This window comes from Capra hircus, chromosome 1 (genome assembly GCF_001704415.2).
Source record: "Capra hircus breed San Clemente chromosome 1, ASM170441v1, whole genome shotgun sequence".
Classification (NCBI taxonomy): domain Eukaryota; kingdom Metazoa; phylum Chordata; class Mammalia; order Artiodactyla; family Bovidae; genus Capra; species Capra hircus.
The window spans coordinates 99,630,251-99,648,164 of NC_030808.1; the positions used below are offsets into that span (position 1 = coordinate 99,630,251).

At 39.0% G+C, this 17,914-nt stretch overlaps 1 protein-coding gene across 2 annotated transcripts in view; it reads left to right on the forward strand.

The window, feature by feature from the left end:
* The window catches only part of ZBBX (zinc finger B-box domain containing), a 112,919-nt gene that overhangs the window by 52,469 nt on the left and 42,536 nt on the right, over positions 1–17,914 (forward strand). For both annotated transcript variants that reach the window (XM_018053779.1, XM_018053781.1), the window contains exons 8-9: positions 5,140–5,314; positions 16,044–16,164. In XM_018053779.1, coding sequence (XP_017909268.1) covers positions 5,140–5,314; positions 16,044–16,164 — 296 coding nt within the window. The remainder of the gene's footprint in view (positions 1–5,139; positions 5,315–16,043; positions 16,165–17,914) is intronic.

A 17,914-nucleotide genomic window follows, 5' to 3' on the forward strand; every position in this document is an offset into this window, starting at 1 on the left:
ACCCTCGCTGAACTTTAGTCTGTTGAGTTTCAAACCCTCGCTCAGAGAACATAAAAGAAAATGTTCTGTGTTAGTAAGGTCTCTTTACAGCAGAGAAACTATACTTGAGTTGTCTAGAAAGAGTAGCATTCTGGTGGGGATTTCACTAGTAGACCTGCCAAGGGTGCTTGTGAAGAATCATTGAGTGAGTTACAGCTTTATGATTAGAATAATAATATGTTAAGGACCAACCATGTGCCAAACACTGTTCTATGTATTTTATGTGTATTATCTCTTTTTTATCCTTTTTTAATCTTTTCTGTTTACAAATGAGAAAATTATGTCAAAATATAGTTTTTTAATTGCCCAAGATATCATTGATTGTGGAACTTCAGTTTCAACTCAGGCCTTATAACTCCAAATTACCTGTTTTTAATCACTACCCAGAGGCTGAGATTTTAAGGATTTCGCATTCATGCTTGTCATTTTATCTAACTTATCCTACCAATAAAAATAATAATAAATCAATAGCCTCACATTTATTAAATATCATATGCTAGGCATTAAGCTTAATCCTTTAGTTGCTTTATCTTACCCTATAAGTTTTGCATTATTATTATCTCATTTAACAGATGAGAAAATCAGAGAGGATTTAAGTTACTAGCTGTACTAAAAAGCTATAGGGCTTACTCCTTTGCCTGAACTTTTAATCCCTAAATTAAATGCTGCCTCTTGTCCCCATCAGTAACTGTGTCTGCTCTATAGACCCTCCACCTCTGGTCTTAACCTAGAAACTATTAATTCAGTGGTTTTATCCAGGAGTGCACAGTAGAATCAACCGGGAAACATTAGGGAAACACATGTGACTGAGTTCAGCATCTCTGTGGGTGGTCCAGTCATGAGCTTTTAACACCTGCTCATTCTGTTGAGTACTCCTGGTTGGGCATTATTACTGCTGTCAACCTGTATACAGTGCACACATTAAAGAAGTACCCCTGTCTTATGCTTGGTACTCCTCTGTGCTGAAGAGCAGAGTTTTTCCAACTGCAATAAATGTCAAAAGTACTGCATGAGCTTTTTGAAAATGTGTATTCTTGGCTTGCCACTCAAATTTGGATTTTTTTACATTTAGGTTAGGGCCCAGGAATCTGATTTTTATTTATTTACTTTTTAGGACTAAATGTTGTATTTATTTTGTTTTAAACTTTAAACTTTTAATTTTGTATTGAGATATAGCCTGTTAATAATGTTGTGGTAGTTTCTGGTGAACAGTGAAGGGACTCATCCATCCATATACATGTATCCATTCTCCCCCAAACTCCCCTGACATCCAGGCCAGCACATAAAATTGAGCAGTTCCATGTGCTATAAAAAAAGGTCCTTGTTGGTTAACCATCTTGAATATAAGTGTATACATGACCTTCCCAAAGTCCCTAAGTATCCCATCCCCCTGCCCGGGCAACCGTAAGTTCATTTCCTAAGTCTGTGAGCCTCTTTCTGTTTTGTAAGTGAGTTCATTTGTATCACTTCTTTTTAGATTCCACATATGATGGATGTCATATGATATTTTTCCTCTCTGTCTGACTTATTTCACTCAGTATGACACTCTCTAGGTCCATCCATGTTGTTGCAAATGGCATTATTTCACTCTTTGTAATGGCTAATAAGGAATTTGATTTTTAATTGGCTTACCCAGCAACTTGAATGCCTGGAAGAATCAAAATGGTGGATTCAGGCCAGTGGATATCTTTGGAAGGGAGTGCAGTTCCTGAAAACTTTCATTTTAGAGACCGAAACGTGAGCTTGAAATACTGACTCTGGTTTTCTTGCAGCTTATAGTTTTGTAACATTGGGCGATTTACTTAGCTTTCCTTTTCTTTCCTTTTCTGGAAAGTGGGGATATTAAAACATATTTTGCAGGAGTATTGGCCTAGAGGGGTCACATATGACAGCTGAAACATTTAAGAGTGAATATACCATCCTCTGGCTTTTTCCTGTCCTGTCACTGCTGTGTGGAAACCAAGTATTCCATAGGCATAGCTGCAAAATGCAAATGTCTTGTATCTCTTATTCACTGCTCGAAAGGGAGCTGCCCTGGAGAGCTTCTGTAATCACTGGAACACTCAACTCATTTTGTATAAAGCACTGAGTTTTTAGTGCTTCTTCATGAGTGTAGTGCACGCGTGCATGCGCGTGCGTGCAACACACACACACACACACACACACACACACACACTGCTTACTACTGAATACCTGTAAATACCGTCTCACATACTCAAGACTCAGTATTTCCAAGCTAAATTCATCACCTCTTCTCCCAACCTATAGGTATTACTGTTGGTGACAGCTCTCTTCAAGCTTTTCAAACTAGCAAAAACAGTCATTTTCTATAATCATTTATCTTCTTCCTTTGTACTTCCAGTCAGTTACCATATCTTAAAACCATCTGAAAACCCTTGAGTTTTTGGTCACTTCTATTCTTACTGCTCTTCCAGATACTAAAATTAACAATTTCTTAGAGAGCAAAAGGTTGTAAAGTGAAAAGGGCATTTAATTCTCTCCCCTTCTGGAAGTTAATAATAATTTCAGTTTTGTAGGTATGCATTAACACAAATACTAATATGTTGTATGCTGCTATGCAAACAGACTTTTTACTTTTAACAATATACTATTGTTATTCATATAAGTATATCCCACAGCCTTCGCATTTTATATGAAAGTGAAAGTTGCTCAGTCCTGTCCGACTCTTTGTGAGAGTCTTTGCAAAGCCCTGGATTGTGGTCCTCCAGGCTCCTCTGTTCATGGAATTCTCCAGGCAAGAATATTGGAGTAGGTAGCCATTCCCTTCTCCAGGGAATCTTCCCAACCCAGGGATTGAACCCAGGTCTCCTGCATTGCAGGCAGATTCTTTACTGTCTGAGCCACCATGGAAGCCCAGGAATACTGGAGTGAGTAGCCTATCCCTTCTCGAGTGGATCTTCCCGACCCACGTGTAGAACTGGGGTCTCCTGCATTGCAGGTGGATTCTTTACCAGCTGAAATACTCCATTTATTAGATATGAAATAACTTTTTAAGCTATGTTTTCTGTTGCTCAGTATTTATACTGTTTCAATCTTTTGCAAGTATGAACTATAGTACAAAGAATAATTTTGAAAAATATTGTTTTGTATATGTATGTGTGTGTGTGAGATAAAATCCTAAAATTCCTAGGTGAAGAGGCTTATATGTTTGTAATGTTGATATTGACAAATGGATGTGGATTTTAATTAGTTTCCTTGCATTTGAACTCACTATTCTCCAGTTTCTTTCTCTCCCACACTATTGTGTGGGATTCTACAGTAGCTTTGCATTTCCAATATACTTAGGTGTAATTTTCTCTGGATTGTGGGGGGGATCCTTCACAATCTGCCTCTGTTCATCTTTCTACCCTTAATATTTTCTTGTATCCCACTTTTTGCTCTGTGAATTTCCCTGGTGGCCCAGATGGTAAAGAATCTGCCTGCAGTGCAGGAGACCCAAGTTCAATCTCTGGGTTGGGAAGATCCCCTGGAGAAGGGAATGGCCACCCACTCTAATAGTCTACCCACTCTATCATTCTTTTGCTCTGGAATACTGCCTTTGCCACTTTTTGCCCATGGGACTCTTGTTTCTCTGAGTTAAATTTTTGTTCTTTGCTTCTGTTTCTGTTGTGGACTTAGTAACCTGTGTTTCATGGCAATGACTGGCATAGTGTTTGTAGGTTCCAGATGCTTTTTGTTTATGTTGAATTTTATATATGCACATATTTAACAATCTTCCCCCAATTGCTCTCTAACAATGTGCATATTTATTTTGCAATTAAGGGCTGAACATAGTGGATTCTACTGTTGTATCTAGAAGGTACACAATGGAGCCTTAGCAATTTGATCAGTGTAGGTAATCCACACTTTATAATTCAGGACTGTTGTGGAACTTATTTTGCTTTAGTTCCCCAATTTTGCTGTTTTCTCTGATTCACTGGATAACTGCCAAGTCGTACCTTCATTTTCTTTTATGTATTCACAGTAAATCTATATTTTGTACTGAATTCTCCTTTCTCTCCAGCATTACACTGAAAAGCAGGCAATGTTTTCTATACATTAATTGATATGTCCATTCATTCAACTAACTTTTAATGGGCACCTGCTTTGTGGCAGTTACTGCTCTTGGCCCTGACGAAGCAGTCAACATTCTTGATCCCATTACATTCTAATGGGGAGAGATCAGCAGTAAACACATGTAGAGTAAATTCACATGGATGTAAGTTACTGGGGGAAAAATAAAATAGATAAGGGATCTGAAAGTGGGGGAAATGACTTTGTTTTTATGTCATCAGTAAGATCATTGCTTATTCTCTGATCAGGTGACATTTGAGCCACCTGATGCGAAGAGCCGACTCATTAGAAAAGACCCTGATGCTGGGAAAGATTGAAGGCAGGAGGAGAAGGGGACAACAGAGGGACAAGATGGTTAGATAAGCAGGGTTAGATGCAAGGCCACCTGATGCAAAGATGAAATGAGTGGAATGACTGTATGAAAATATGGAGAAGGATCATTTCAGGCAGTAACTACAGCTAGTATGAGGCCCTCAAGTGGAATATGCTTGATGGGCTCCTAGAATTGTAAGAAGAGAAGTTTGGCTGGAACAGGGTGAATGAAGGGGAGAACTGGAGGAAGTGGAGTGAAAGGCAGGGGAAAACAGGCTTGTGTACAACCTTGTAAGTCCTGGTAGGAACTGAGGTTTTCATAGTCTTGGAGGGTTTGGAGCAAAGGAACCACCTCAGTTTACATGGTAATGAAACTGCTCTTCTGCTGTGGGGAGGTTGCAGGGAGCAGGAGATTGGAGAAGTAGGGTTAGATGCAAGGCTGTCACTGCTTTCCAGAGAAAACCCTCATGAATAACATAGTGACAGATCTTCAGTCCTGTAGGCTTTAGCTTTAATATCTTCCAAAGATACCATCTATAACTGTCTATAGAGTTTTAAAAAATCAGAAAGGCACATAAATAAGTACGAATAAAAAACATTTGAAGTAAAAAAAAAAAGTGTGATTTCACAATGCTCAGTAATCAATACTACCTGTACTTTAACATACAGAACATTTGGTAAAGCACACTTAAGACACACTGTTAATCTGTTTAGGTAGAAGATCCAACAACAAAAAGAGAAGAATGTGCAAATCCAAGAGACAAGCCCTCGTGTGAAGTGCCTTTCAATGAAGAAGCTTCTGCCCAGTCCTTTCAGAAAGTTTTAAGTCAGTGGAGAACTGGACATCAGGATGACAATGAGACACAGAACTTATGTGCAGCAAAATCAGGTATCGTGTTTTTTTTTTAAATAAAGTGAATGCTTTAAAATAAAGCTGATTTTATCTCCATTCTCTGTGACTATAAATGCAGTGTTCAGAAGCTATTAACATCGAGATAGTAGTTTGATACAACTCTTCAAATGTGTAGTCACTGTGTGACCATGGGTTTAGTGGTTTATTATTTATAGAACCCTGAATGGGCCTCTTTGCCTTTTCATAAGTCTTTTTGCCTTATGGCAGAAAGCAAAGAATAACAAAAGAGCCTATTGATGAAAGTGAAGGAGGAGAGTGAAAAAGTTGGCTTAAAACTCAACATTCAGAAAACTAAGATCATGGCATCTGGTCCCATCACTTCATGGCAAATAGATAGGGAAACAATGGAAACAGTGGCAGACTTTATTTTTCTGGGCTCCGAAATCACTGCAGATGGTGACTGCAGCCATGAAATTAAAAGACGCTTGCTTCTTGGGAAAAAAGCTATGACCAACCTAGACAGCAAATTAAAAAGCAGAGACATTACTTTGCCAACAAAGTTCCAAAAGCTTTGGTCTTTCCAGTAATCATGTATGGATGTGAGAGCTGGACTATAAAGAAAGCTGAGTGCCAAAGAATTGATGTTTTTGAACTGTGGTGTTGGAGAAGACTCTTGAGAGTCCCTTGGACTACAGGGAGATCCAATCAGTCAATCCCAAAGGAAATTAGTCCTGAATATTCATTGGAAAGACTGATGCTGAAGCTGAAACTTCAATACTTTGGCCACCTGATGCGAAGAACTGACTCACTGGGAAAGACCCTGATGCTGGGAAAGATTGAAGGCAGGAGCAGAAGGGGAGGACAGAGGATGAAATGGTTGGATGGCATCACCGACTCGATGGACATGAGTTTGAGTAAGCTCTGGGAGTTGGTGATAGGCAGGGAAGCCTGGCGTACTGCAGTCCATGGGGTCTCCAGAAGTCAGACACGACTGAGTGACTGAACTGAACTGAACTGAATGGGCCTTGGGGATATATTTGCCTTTGTTTCCTGTATAAATTCAGACTGTCAAATGAATAGAGTTGGATTCTTTCAGTTCCTCCTCTTCTAGCAGAAAGTTTTTGTTAGAGCAACTGTTCCTTTATTGAACTGTGATTACAACATATAAGACAGGAGGATCTATGAGACAGCAAAGTAAATAATTTTTTTTTACATGTGTCTTGAGAAATATATTTCAAGGACTGCTGTGAAGTTCAGGGGGATAATTAATTTGTCTTTTGTTTTTCTTTCTTTTTGAAGAAATATTTCTTGTTTTTATTTTTCCTTGGTGATTGTTATAACCATCTGCTAGACATTGAAGATCTGGATGACTGAAGTGTACAGAGTCTTTGCTTTGTTTCCCAGGATCTTTTGAGGGAAATCATACTTTTAGAAGTATTCAATTAATTAATTTTATTACTCAGAATCTTTTTTTGAGGCTTCCGATTGCTTTTCATTAAAGATAAAATGCTAGATAATAAATTTAAATCCTGTAGCTTAGTTGAAAGTGTTCAATTTTGTGGTTTCTATTTTCACTCTTTTTTCCAATGAGGAAACTCTCCTGTTTACTGCTTTTTTGAAACATAGTTCAATTCTTAATGTCAAATATCATACACCTTCTTCGCAATTAGAATTGAATTTTCTTCTTAATGATGTTCTTTCTTTCAAATATATTCCTTACGTTTGTTCATGATACATCAATTTTGTTAATATTTCCAAGATTTTGTTTGTATACCCTGTTTTAGTATGTATCCCAGTATTACTCTCAATGACTCTTATATTTTATATGCTCTTTTTCTGTGTTTTCACATTTTTATTTACTTTTTTACTTTTCTACTTTGAAAGGGACTGTCTTCTATAGAAATGCTTTTATGATTGGTGCACTTTGAAGACATAGTTCTTAAAAATGATAGACGAACTGATGTGTTGTAGCTTTCCTCTATAGGCTAAAGATTGTGGATGGAGATGCTTAGATGGAATTGACTGCCTAATTTCAAAGGAATCATAGCAACCTGGAATGGTAGAGGCCAGAAGTTGGTATTTAATTATCGAAGTTTTAGTGAAAAGCCCAAAATAAGGGATAAGAAAGACTAGTAATTGATTGTTTCCATTCACAGTGATCTGTGATACTAATTGGAGCACATAAGAATGAAAAAAATTTGTACATTCTCCTGTTTTTTCTGAGTAGAAAATTTCTATCTGATGCAGAGACCCATCTTAAGTTACTGTATTGGGAATTCAGAGTTTCTATAAAGTTCCCAGCCCTAAGCCAGGCCACAGATCTGAGGCCCCTTGAGATAGATGCCGGGTCCTTTTGCAAGGTTGTTTGTAGTGTGGCCACAGGGTATACTATGCATCTTCCTCTATAACTTCGCTACAGGATTTACAGCTATTTACCAGGAAAGTAAAAGTGTGAAAGTAAAAGTGTTAGTTGCTCAGTTATGTTCAACTCTTTGGACTGTAGCCCGCCAGGCTCCTCTATCCATGGAATTCTCCAGGCAAGAATACTGGAATGGCTAGCCATTACCTTCTTCATGGGATCTTCCTGACCCAGGGATTGAACTCTGGTCTCCTGCATTGCAGGCAGATTCTTTACTGTCTGAGCCACCAGAGACACCACCAGAGTAAACATGCAGTGAGGAAAGACAATGCCCAAACTTCCAGAGGGGTTATTAGACCCTGGGTCTGAACTGACAGTTATCTCTGGAGACCTTTAGTACCATCATAATCCACCAGTCAGTGTTAGAGATTTATAGAAGTAGAGTGGTAGATGGAGTCTTGTCTTTATTCTGTCTCGTAGTGCATGGGCCAGTGGGACCATTATGTGGTTATTTTCCCAGTCTTGATTATATAATGGGAATGGATATACTTAGTAACAATAATAATGCCTATACTGATGGTCTGACCTGTGGCAGGAAGATTGTTATGGTTGTAAAACATAAGTAGAAGACCCTTCCTTCTTTGCCAAGGTGCATGCTAAAATACCATGCTGGAAGCAAAACCAGGGGGTTGCAGTTTCTGGGAACTGCAAAGATTAATGGCAACGTCAAAGACTTGAAAGATGCAGGAATACTGCTTTTTATTATGATGGTTTAGTCGCTAAGTTGTGTCTGATTCTTGGCGACCCCATGGACTATAGCCTGCCAGGCTTCTCTGTCCAGAAGAATTTCCAGGCAAGAATACTGGAGTGGGTTGCCATATCCTTCTCCAGGGGATTTTTCCACCTAGGGATTGAATCTGAATCTCTTGCATTGTAGGCAGATTCTTTATGAGCTGAGCTACCAAGGAAGCACATTTCCATTTAAATTGTGTATTTTGTACAAAAGCCAATGATTTTAGAAAATGACTGCAAGTTAGAGTAAACTTGATCAGGTGATGACGATACAGGTCATAGTTGCTTTACTGGATGTAGCATCTTTACTGGAGAAAACCAACACATTCTCTGTGGTTGGAGGAGGGAGACAGGTACTGACCTAACCCAGGGGCTAATTTTTCTATAATTTTCTATATCTATCACTTTAAATATTTTAAGCTTTGAGGGCCACTCATAAGGGTCATACAACTCTGCCATTGTAACATGAAAGACAATATATTAATAAACGAGTGTGACTGTTTTCAAATAGAATCTTGTTTTTGAATGCAAATTTGAATTTTATGTAATTTTAACATGTTGCAATATATTATATTTGTTTTGATATTTTTCAACCATTAAAAAATGTAGAAACCACTCTTAGCTTGAAAGCCATACAGAAATGGTGGGCCACATTCGGTGCAAAGGTTATAGTTTGCTGCTCCAAAATCAAATATATTCTTTTCTATTTCTATCAATAAATATAATCAGAAATAGTTTAATGTCGTATGGCAGATGTCATGGTATACATTTGTTATGAAAGAGGTGTGGAAATAGGCTCTTACCCATGAAATTCACTCATCTTACCATGTGCAGCACTCTCCAGCAGGCTTGATAGTTTTATGGAATGGCCTGCCGAAGGTTCAGTATGGGTTCCAGTTGAGAAACAACATTTTGTGAGTTTGGGTTGCTTTTCCTTCAGGGTACCATGTATTACATGAAACTCCAGCAGAACCTCCATTAAACAGGAAGCTGAGACTACCCCTTGCCATTTGGAGCTCATCACACTGAATTTAATAGTCAGCAAGTGTCGCTATACTGACTATGTTGTTTCAGCACAAGCATGAAGGAACAATTGGATTGTTATCATACAGTAAAGAAAAGATAGGCTTTATCTGCAAACAAATCAGCAGCCAACTTAATAGTTTGCCTGTGTTCAATAATAATGTTTGTTGGAAAAAAATGTGGTAGCCCAGTGAAAAGAAGGGTATGGTCTTGAATCTTTGGCAATGAAGATTTGAGACACTCCACCAGGTAAAAGGTATCAGCAGATAGTAAGGTGAACATCAAATAGGTGGTGAAAGAAGGAAGCTATGGTAATCAAATCAAGGTAGGATTCAGTTGTTATTGCTTAGTTGCTAAGTCATGTCTGACTCTTTTGTGACCCCATGGATTGTAGCCTGCCAGCCTCCCCTATCCATGGGATTTCCCAGACAAGAACACTGGAGTGAGTGTCATTTCCTTCTTCATGGGATCTTCCCAACACAGGGATTGAACCTCAGTCTCCTGCATTGCAGGTTGATTCTTTACAACTGAGCCAAAACCAGCTACAAAATGAAGAATGATGGCAGCTATGTTTTATGTTGAGTAATTATTTTTTTCTCCTGTTTTTCCTCCATACTAATATGACACATACTGCTGGTATCTAACATTTAAATTTAGTTGGGATTATCACTACATTGAAATCTGGTGGCTCAGCTGGTAAAGAATCCACCTGCATTGTGGTAGACCTGGGTTCGATCCCTGCATTGGGAAGATCCCCTGGACAAGGGAACAGCTACCACTTCAGTATTCTGCCGTGGAGAAGTCCATGAACCGTATAGTCCATGGGGTCACAAAGAGTCAGACACGACTAAGTGGCTTTCACTGTGATACCCAGTGAAAACTTTGTATTTTCTATGTGCTTCATACTCCGGAACTTTGTGTTTTCTGTGTGCTTCAGACAGGAGTCAGGTTTTTTGTTGTTTTATTTACTTTTTTTTTTTGCTGGTGGTAAAGAGTCCACCTACTGATGTTGGAGACACAAAAGACATGAGTTCTATCCCTGGAGTAAGAGGTGGAACCCACTCCAGTATTCTTGACTGAAAAATCCCATGGACAGAGGAGGCTGGTGGGCTACAGTCCATGGGGTCTCAAAGAGTGGGACATGACTGAGCACACTACTGCTACTGCTTGCTTTTTGCAGAGAAATAGACAGACATACAAGTGGAGGTTTAGATGCAAACTAAGTAGACTGTCTCTCTGGATTCATTTTCTCTTATTTTTACCCGATTCTACCTCTTTCACCTTTCACTTTCATGCACTGGAGAAAGAAATGGCAACCTACTCCAGTGTTCTTGCCTGGGGAATCCCAGGGATGGCAGAGCCTGGTGGGCTGCTGTCTATGGGGTCGCACAGAGTCGGACACGACTGATGCGACTTAGTAGCAGCAGCAGCAGCAGCAGCAGAGGCTGACTCTAGAGGCTGCATCACATAGCTCCCTTGTTCTCTGGCTTCCAGTTGGGTTTGGCTAACTGGAGACACTAGCAAAACACTGAAGGGTGAGAAGAAAAGGGAGAGTATCACTCTTCCCTCTATTTGTTGATGTGCTCAGATTTTGCAGTCACTGCATTGCCTGCCTATGTTATTAGCAACACTCAGATTACCTTTTGTTCACCATTATTGCTTTCCAAACCTACTTACAAACACTTTGTCCTCTCGAGTCCAAGGTTGGCAACAGCTTTCCACTATTTTTAGTCTCTTAATGCTTCAACATCCCTTGTTCCCTCAGCTTTACTACCTGATTACAAGTTAGTTCCTTCATTTGACCTTCTTCGAATTACCCCTTTGAGTTTTCTCTTTCCTGTTAGGACCTTGACTTACACTAATGATCAAAAAAAGGATTTCTAAGAAGCCAAGGTTCAAGTTGAGGTCTAGAAAATAAGTTGAAACATAGAGACGGATCAACATGTGCAAAGCGCTCCATGATGGAGAGTTCCATATTGTGTTAATGGAACTGAAGGGAGATGTGTGTGGCTGGATCTTAGAGAACAAGGGAGACTGCGGCATCACAATAGGCGAGAGAGGATTCACAGTATGGTGGCTGTGGAGAAATCATCAAGATGAGGACTTCTGTTGATCAAAAATGTGATTATTTTGCCTCAAAATATTATAAATATTACTGTTTTTCTGTATGTATATTGTATGTATATGTTTATAAATATTTTCCTTTTTCTAAGATAGTAGATAAAAAGAACATTTATGAAGTTTATATCCTTTATGGAGAAAAACAATGCAGTAAGAACTCTTCTCACCCTCTTTCCTCCCTCTAAGAGATTATCACTAGCTTGGATTTTGTGTTTTCTCAGTCCCTTAATTTCCTGTGGTTTATTGCATGTATGCTTCTCCAAACAATATATTGTTAAACTAGCATGTATTTAAACATAGTGGCACAAAGTGAAGAGGAACTAAAAAGCCCTTTGATGAAAGTGAAAGAGGAGAGTTAAAAAGTTGCCTTAAAGCTCAACATTCAGAAAATGAAGATCATGGCATCTGGTCCCATTACTTCATGGCAAATAGATGGGGAAACAGTGGAAACAGTGTCAGACTTTATTTTTTGGGGTTCCAAAATCACTGAAGATGGTGACTGCTGCCATGAAATTAAAAGACGCTTACTCCTTGGAAGGAAAGTTATGACCAACCTAGATAGCATATTGAAAAGCAGAGACATTACTTTGCCAACAAAGGCCCATCTAGTCAAGGCTATGGTTTTTCCAGTGGTCATGTATGGATGTGAGAGTTGGACTGTGAAGAAAGCTGAGCACTGAAGAATTGATGCTTTTAAACTGTGATGTTGAAGAAGACTCTTGAGAGTCCCTTGGACTGCAAGGAGATCCAACCAGTCCATTCTGAAGGAGATCAGTCCTGGGTGTTCATTGGAAGGACTGATGCTGAAGCTGAAACTCCAGTACTTTGGCCACCTCATGTGAAGAGTTGACTCACTGGAAAAGACTCTGATGCTGGGAGGGATTGGGGGCAGGAGAAGAACGGGATGACAGAGGATGAGATGGCTGGATGGCATCACTGACTTGCACAGGAGTTTGGGTGAACTCCGGGAGTTGGTGATGGACAGGGAGGCCTGGCGTGCTGAGATTCATGGGGTCGCACAGAGTCTGACACGATTGAGCGACTGAATTGAACTGATGAGCTTCCCTAGTGACTTAGTGGGAAAGAATCTGCTTGCAATGCAGGAGACAAAGGAGATACGGGTTCAGTTCCTGGGTCTGGAAGATACTGATGAGGAGGAAATGGCAACCCACTCCAGTATTCCTGCCTGAAAAATTCCATGGACAGAGGAGCCTGGTGGGCTACAGTACAAAGGGATGCAAAGAGCCGGACACGGCCGAGTGACTGAGCACACACACAAACACTGCGTAAATGGAAAGCTAGTATATTATTCTTTTATAACTGGTTTAGTATTTTCAAGATTACTTACTGAGATTTACCCATAAAGATGTGCACAGCTGTATTTCATTCATGTCACCGCTTAACAGTTCTCTGCTTATACCACTGTTTACCCGTTTAAACATTGACGATTGTCTGGGTTGATTCCCATTTTGGGGAGGAAAGAGGTTGAAGTATTTACTCTCCCTCTTGTTCATGTGCTGAGATTTCTGCAGTGACTGCATTCTCCACTTATGTTACAAAGCAGCACTCAGATGACCTTTCATCCACAGCCATTGCTTTCAGTGATTCTTACAAAGTTTTCCTACATTGTCCTCTCAAGTCTAGGGTTGGTAACAGCTTTTCATAATTTTTACTTTCTGAGTGTTTCAACGTCACTTGTTCCCTTAACCCTACCCAGCAAACACTGCTGTTAAGAATATTCTTGCCCAGGTCTCCTAGCACTCATATGTACACTTTTCTGGGTTCTATTCCTATAAGTAAAATAGCTGGGTTATGGGGTTATCCATGTCTTCAACTCTACTAGGTAAGCTTGAATTATTTACCAATGTATTAGTTTATACTCCCTCTTGCAGTGTATAAATAGTCTGGCTGCTTCCCATTATCACCAACACAAATTGGCAGCTTAAAAAAAAAGACTGCTGGCCTGATACAGATGAAATTGTATATATAAAATTGTGTACCTCATTACCATGGCATTATGTTTTCCTATGTATCTTGGCCATTAAGCTTTGAATTTTTTTAGTTTCCTAGTTATTTGTGCTATTGATTATGTTTTAGCGAACTTCAAGATCTCATTTCCTTCAGTGTGAAAGGCAACTATTTACAATGACCTAGAAGGTTCACTAATATTACAGCTTCCCTGATGATTCAGTGGGTACAGAGTCTGTCTGCAGTGCAGACAGGGTTTGATCCTGGAGTCGGGAAGATCCCCTGGAGAAGGGGATAGCTACCCACTCAAGTATTCTTGCCCAAAGAATTCCATGGACAGAGAAGTCTAGCAGGCTACAGTCCAAAGGGTTTCAAAGAGTCGGACACAACCGAACAAATAAACACACACACAACTGGCCTCTTGGTTGTTCCTTAAACACTTTGGGCAAATTTGTATCTTAAGGCTTTTAAGAATTAAAGATTTTAAAATTAAAAAAATAAAAAACTAATAACATGTAAAAAAAAAATATTGCCTAGTAAGGAAAATACCTATCATTCCTTCAGTATAAACAATGGAATATCTTACACTAAAGGTAGCCAGGGAACCATTAAACAAGGGAGCAAACCCAAACCTAAGTTATAGAGCTTGCATGGCATTGTTCAGGGAGGCTTGCCTCACAAATCCATGCGTTCTAGATTTGTTTTCTATAAGCAACTTCAAACAAAGATGATCTTGCTTAATGCATTACATAGCTAAAGACTCCTAGAAAATATCATTAATCCATTTGCCAGAAGGTCTAGTTAGTAGCATATTCACAATCAAGTTAACCCTGCCATTTTATTTCCTGGGAATGTGCCATTGGTGATGGGAGGAGAGTGAGGCACAGGCCAGCTGCTTCATCTGCTTCCTTCTCATCACCCTCCTAAACTTGGGGATTATCACTCAGGTCAATGGCTTGACTTAGCCAGAAAAAAAAAAAAAAAAAAGTCCTCATTGTTTTACTTTCAGCTTCCCTGTTGGGATTTTTCTTTTTTTCCTCACGAAAAGGGGGACTCACAGTGGAGGGCTTTTCTTTCTCCTATGATTTGTTCTCCTTGACTCCTGCTCTTTTAGTTCATGCATCCTGGTGGTGGTTCTCAGTTGTTGTTCAGTTGTGTCCGACTATTTTTGACCCCATGGACTGCAGAGTGCCAGGCTTCCCTGTCTTTCACTGTCTCCTGGAGTTTGCTCACATTCATGTCTGTTGAATCAGTGATGCCATCCAATCATCTTATCCTCTGTCGTCCCCTTCTCCTCCTGCCTTCAATGTTTCCCAGCATCTGGGTCTTTTCCAATGAGTTGTCTCTTTGTATGAGGTAGTCTAAGTACTGGAGCTTTAGCTTCAGCATCAATCCTTCCAATGAATATTCAGGACTAATTTCCTTTAGCATTGACTGGTTTGATCTTGCAGTCCAAGGGACTCTTGCATCTTCAACACCACAGTTCAAAAGCATCAATTCTTTGGCGCTCAGCCTTCTTTATCAGACAGGACTGAGTGACTTTCACTTTCACTTTTCAGTGACTTTCACTTTCATTCTTTCAGCCTTTATGGTCCAACTCTCACATCTGTACATAACTACTGCAAAATCCATAGCATTGACTATACAGAGCTTTGTTGGCAAAGTACACCTTCTAATTGCTTTATTCAGCACTCTTCTATACTGTGTGAAGAACGGGAGCGAATGACACATTCTTTTGGTTTATTTTCATTGTTGGCATTTGGCCACTTCTAAAAGCTATTTATTAAAACCTGCAGTATGCACTTAGGATTATTCTCTAGTTTCAGTCTATAAAAAGTAATTGTTTCTCTCTTTACTGCTTCCCTACTTTCTCCAAGATTTTTCCTGCCATTATGGTCAGTTTGGAGAAAGGTCTAATATTTAGGAGGGTGGAGAGACGAGAAAATCTGGATTTACACTGCTCTTGTTGTTTTTTTTTTTTCCCTAGAAATCTCCATCAATTTTAAATATGTCTGAATGGTGGTTTTAATTTAGTAGTGCTTCAGAAACATCTTAAGCATCTGGAAGTAAATTGCCATGTAGATATAAATTCAAGAGGACAGTTGTCTCCTCCAGGTGCCATTCTGAGTTATTTATTTTCTATTTCCCATAATGTGTAAATATTATTGTCAGTGGCTGGAATACATGCCTTTCTGTGTATATGCCTTTATAGAATATATAATGAATCTATGTTTTTTTATCTTTATTGTGTAAAATAATTAGCTGCTTTAAAAACACTCTCAATCATAATATTTCTTTCCTAAGAAATGATTGAAGAAAACTATAAAAATATAATACATCACCAATATTTGGCATTTTTGCAGCATTTAAGCCTAGATCTATTGATTGTATAGACAAATATCAAGGCAACTTTGCCTCAAAAATAGTGAGCTCTGTATCTTGAGAGATATGGTAACTTGTATCCTAGATTATATTAATTATACATATTATGTTTTTTTTTAGATTCATTGGAAGAATGTGAAGTACAAACTAATCTGAAAATTTGGACAGAACCACTTACTATTGAATTTAAAGAAGATAGTCTATCCTACATGGAAAAATTATGGCTTAAAAAACATAGAAGGTATTTTCTGATTTTTTTTTTGCATTATCAATTAGAAATGTAAAAGCTATTTCTGTTTCTTTCTTGTGTGACATGCTTTTTTTCATAGCAGTGTTATTTATGTACTTCACATCTGTGTGAATAATTTTAAAGCAATATTAAGTCCCTGTGAAGCTTCTACCATACTGATAAGAATTTTAATTCAATTTATATATGTAATGCATGATTGATTTAAGGTCTGTCTAAATGAAAATATGTATGTGGGGAAGAAAAGGCACAACTATGGTATATAATTTTTTAAAATTAGCAAAAATAATGCAATAAATGAAAGCTTACTTTGAAAGGTGATTTTTGAGGCTATACTCTTCAAAAACTTTGAAACTACTTTTAAGTTAACCAGACTTTTAATTTTATAGTTTTATTAATAGTATTCAAATGTATTTTATTCAAAAACTGTATCATTAACTTCACCATTTCATAAATTGTTCGAAAGTTAAACTATTAAATATCAAACCAAAATTATTGGGTACATGTTGGAGTTGTTCATAATTTTACCATGATATAAGAACCATAGCAGGAGGTACCTTTAAAGGCCAGGAGCTTGGTTTGCCCTGTAACAGTGAGACTCACACTTGCCTGTGAGTCAGCTAGAGACTATGGCAAAATACAGATTCTTCTTCAGTAGGTATGGGCCAAGCCTGAGATCTTGCATTTCTGAATTTCTACAGCTCCAATGTGATATTGTTATGCATAATGCTAGTCTCTGAACCGCATTTTGGCATGTAAGGTGTTAGAAAACATGTCTAGAATATATCAGAAGAGTGGTTTTCAAACTCTTGTTTCACTTCCAGTAATGCAGAACCATCTCCTGAGATGGCTCACTCCATCTTTGGAACATTCTGCCTGCTATAATATCTCCTAGTGAACTGTCATTTTTCTCTGATTAGTTGCTAAGCTTGGTCCCAATTCTACCAGTTAAACCAGTTCAGCTCAGTTCAATTCAGTTGCTCAGTTGTGTCCCACTCTTTGTGACCCCTTAAATTGGAGCACGCCAGGCCTCCCTGTCCATCACCAACTCCCGGAGTTCACTCAAACTCACGTCCATCAAGTCGGTGATGCCATCCAGCCATCTCATCCTCTGTCGTCCCCTTCTCCTCCTGCCCCCAATCCCTCCCAGCATCAGAGTCTTTTCTAATGAGTCAGCTCTTCGCATGAGGCGGCCAAAGTACTGGAGTTTCAACTTTAACATCAGTCCTCCCAAAGAACACCCGGGACTGATCTCCTTTAGGATGGACTGGTTGGATCTCCTTTCAGTCCAAGGGACTCTCAAGAGTCTTCTCCAACACCACAGCTCAAAAGCATCATTTCTTTGGCACTCAGCTTTCTTCACAGTCCAACTCTCACATCCACACATGACCATTGGAAAAACCATAGCCTTGATTAGACGGACCTTTGTTGGCAAAGTAATGTCTCTGCTTTTCAATATGCTCTCTAGGTTGGTCATAACTTTCCTTCCAGGGAGTAAGTGTCTTTTAATTTCATGGCTGCAATCACCATCTGCAGTGATTTTGGAACCCCAAAAAATAAAGTCTGACACTGTTTCCACTGTTTCCCCATCTATTTGCCATGATGCCATGATCTTCGTTTTCTGAATGTTGAGCTTTAAGCCAACTTTTTCACTCTCCTCTTTCACTTTCATCAAAGGGCTTTTTAGTTCCTCTTCACTTTCTGCCATAAGGGTGGTGTCATCTGCATACCTGAGGTTATTGAG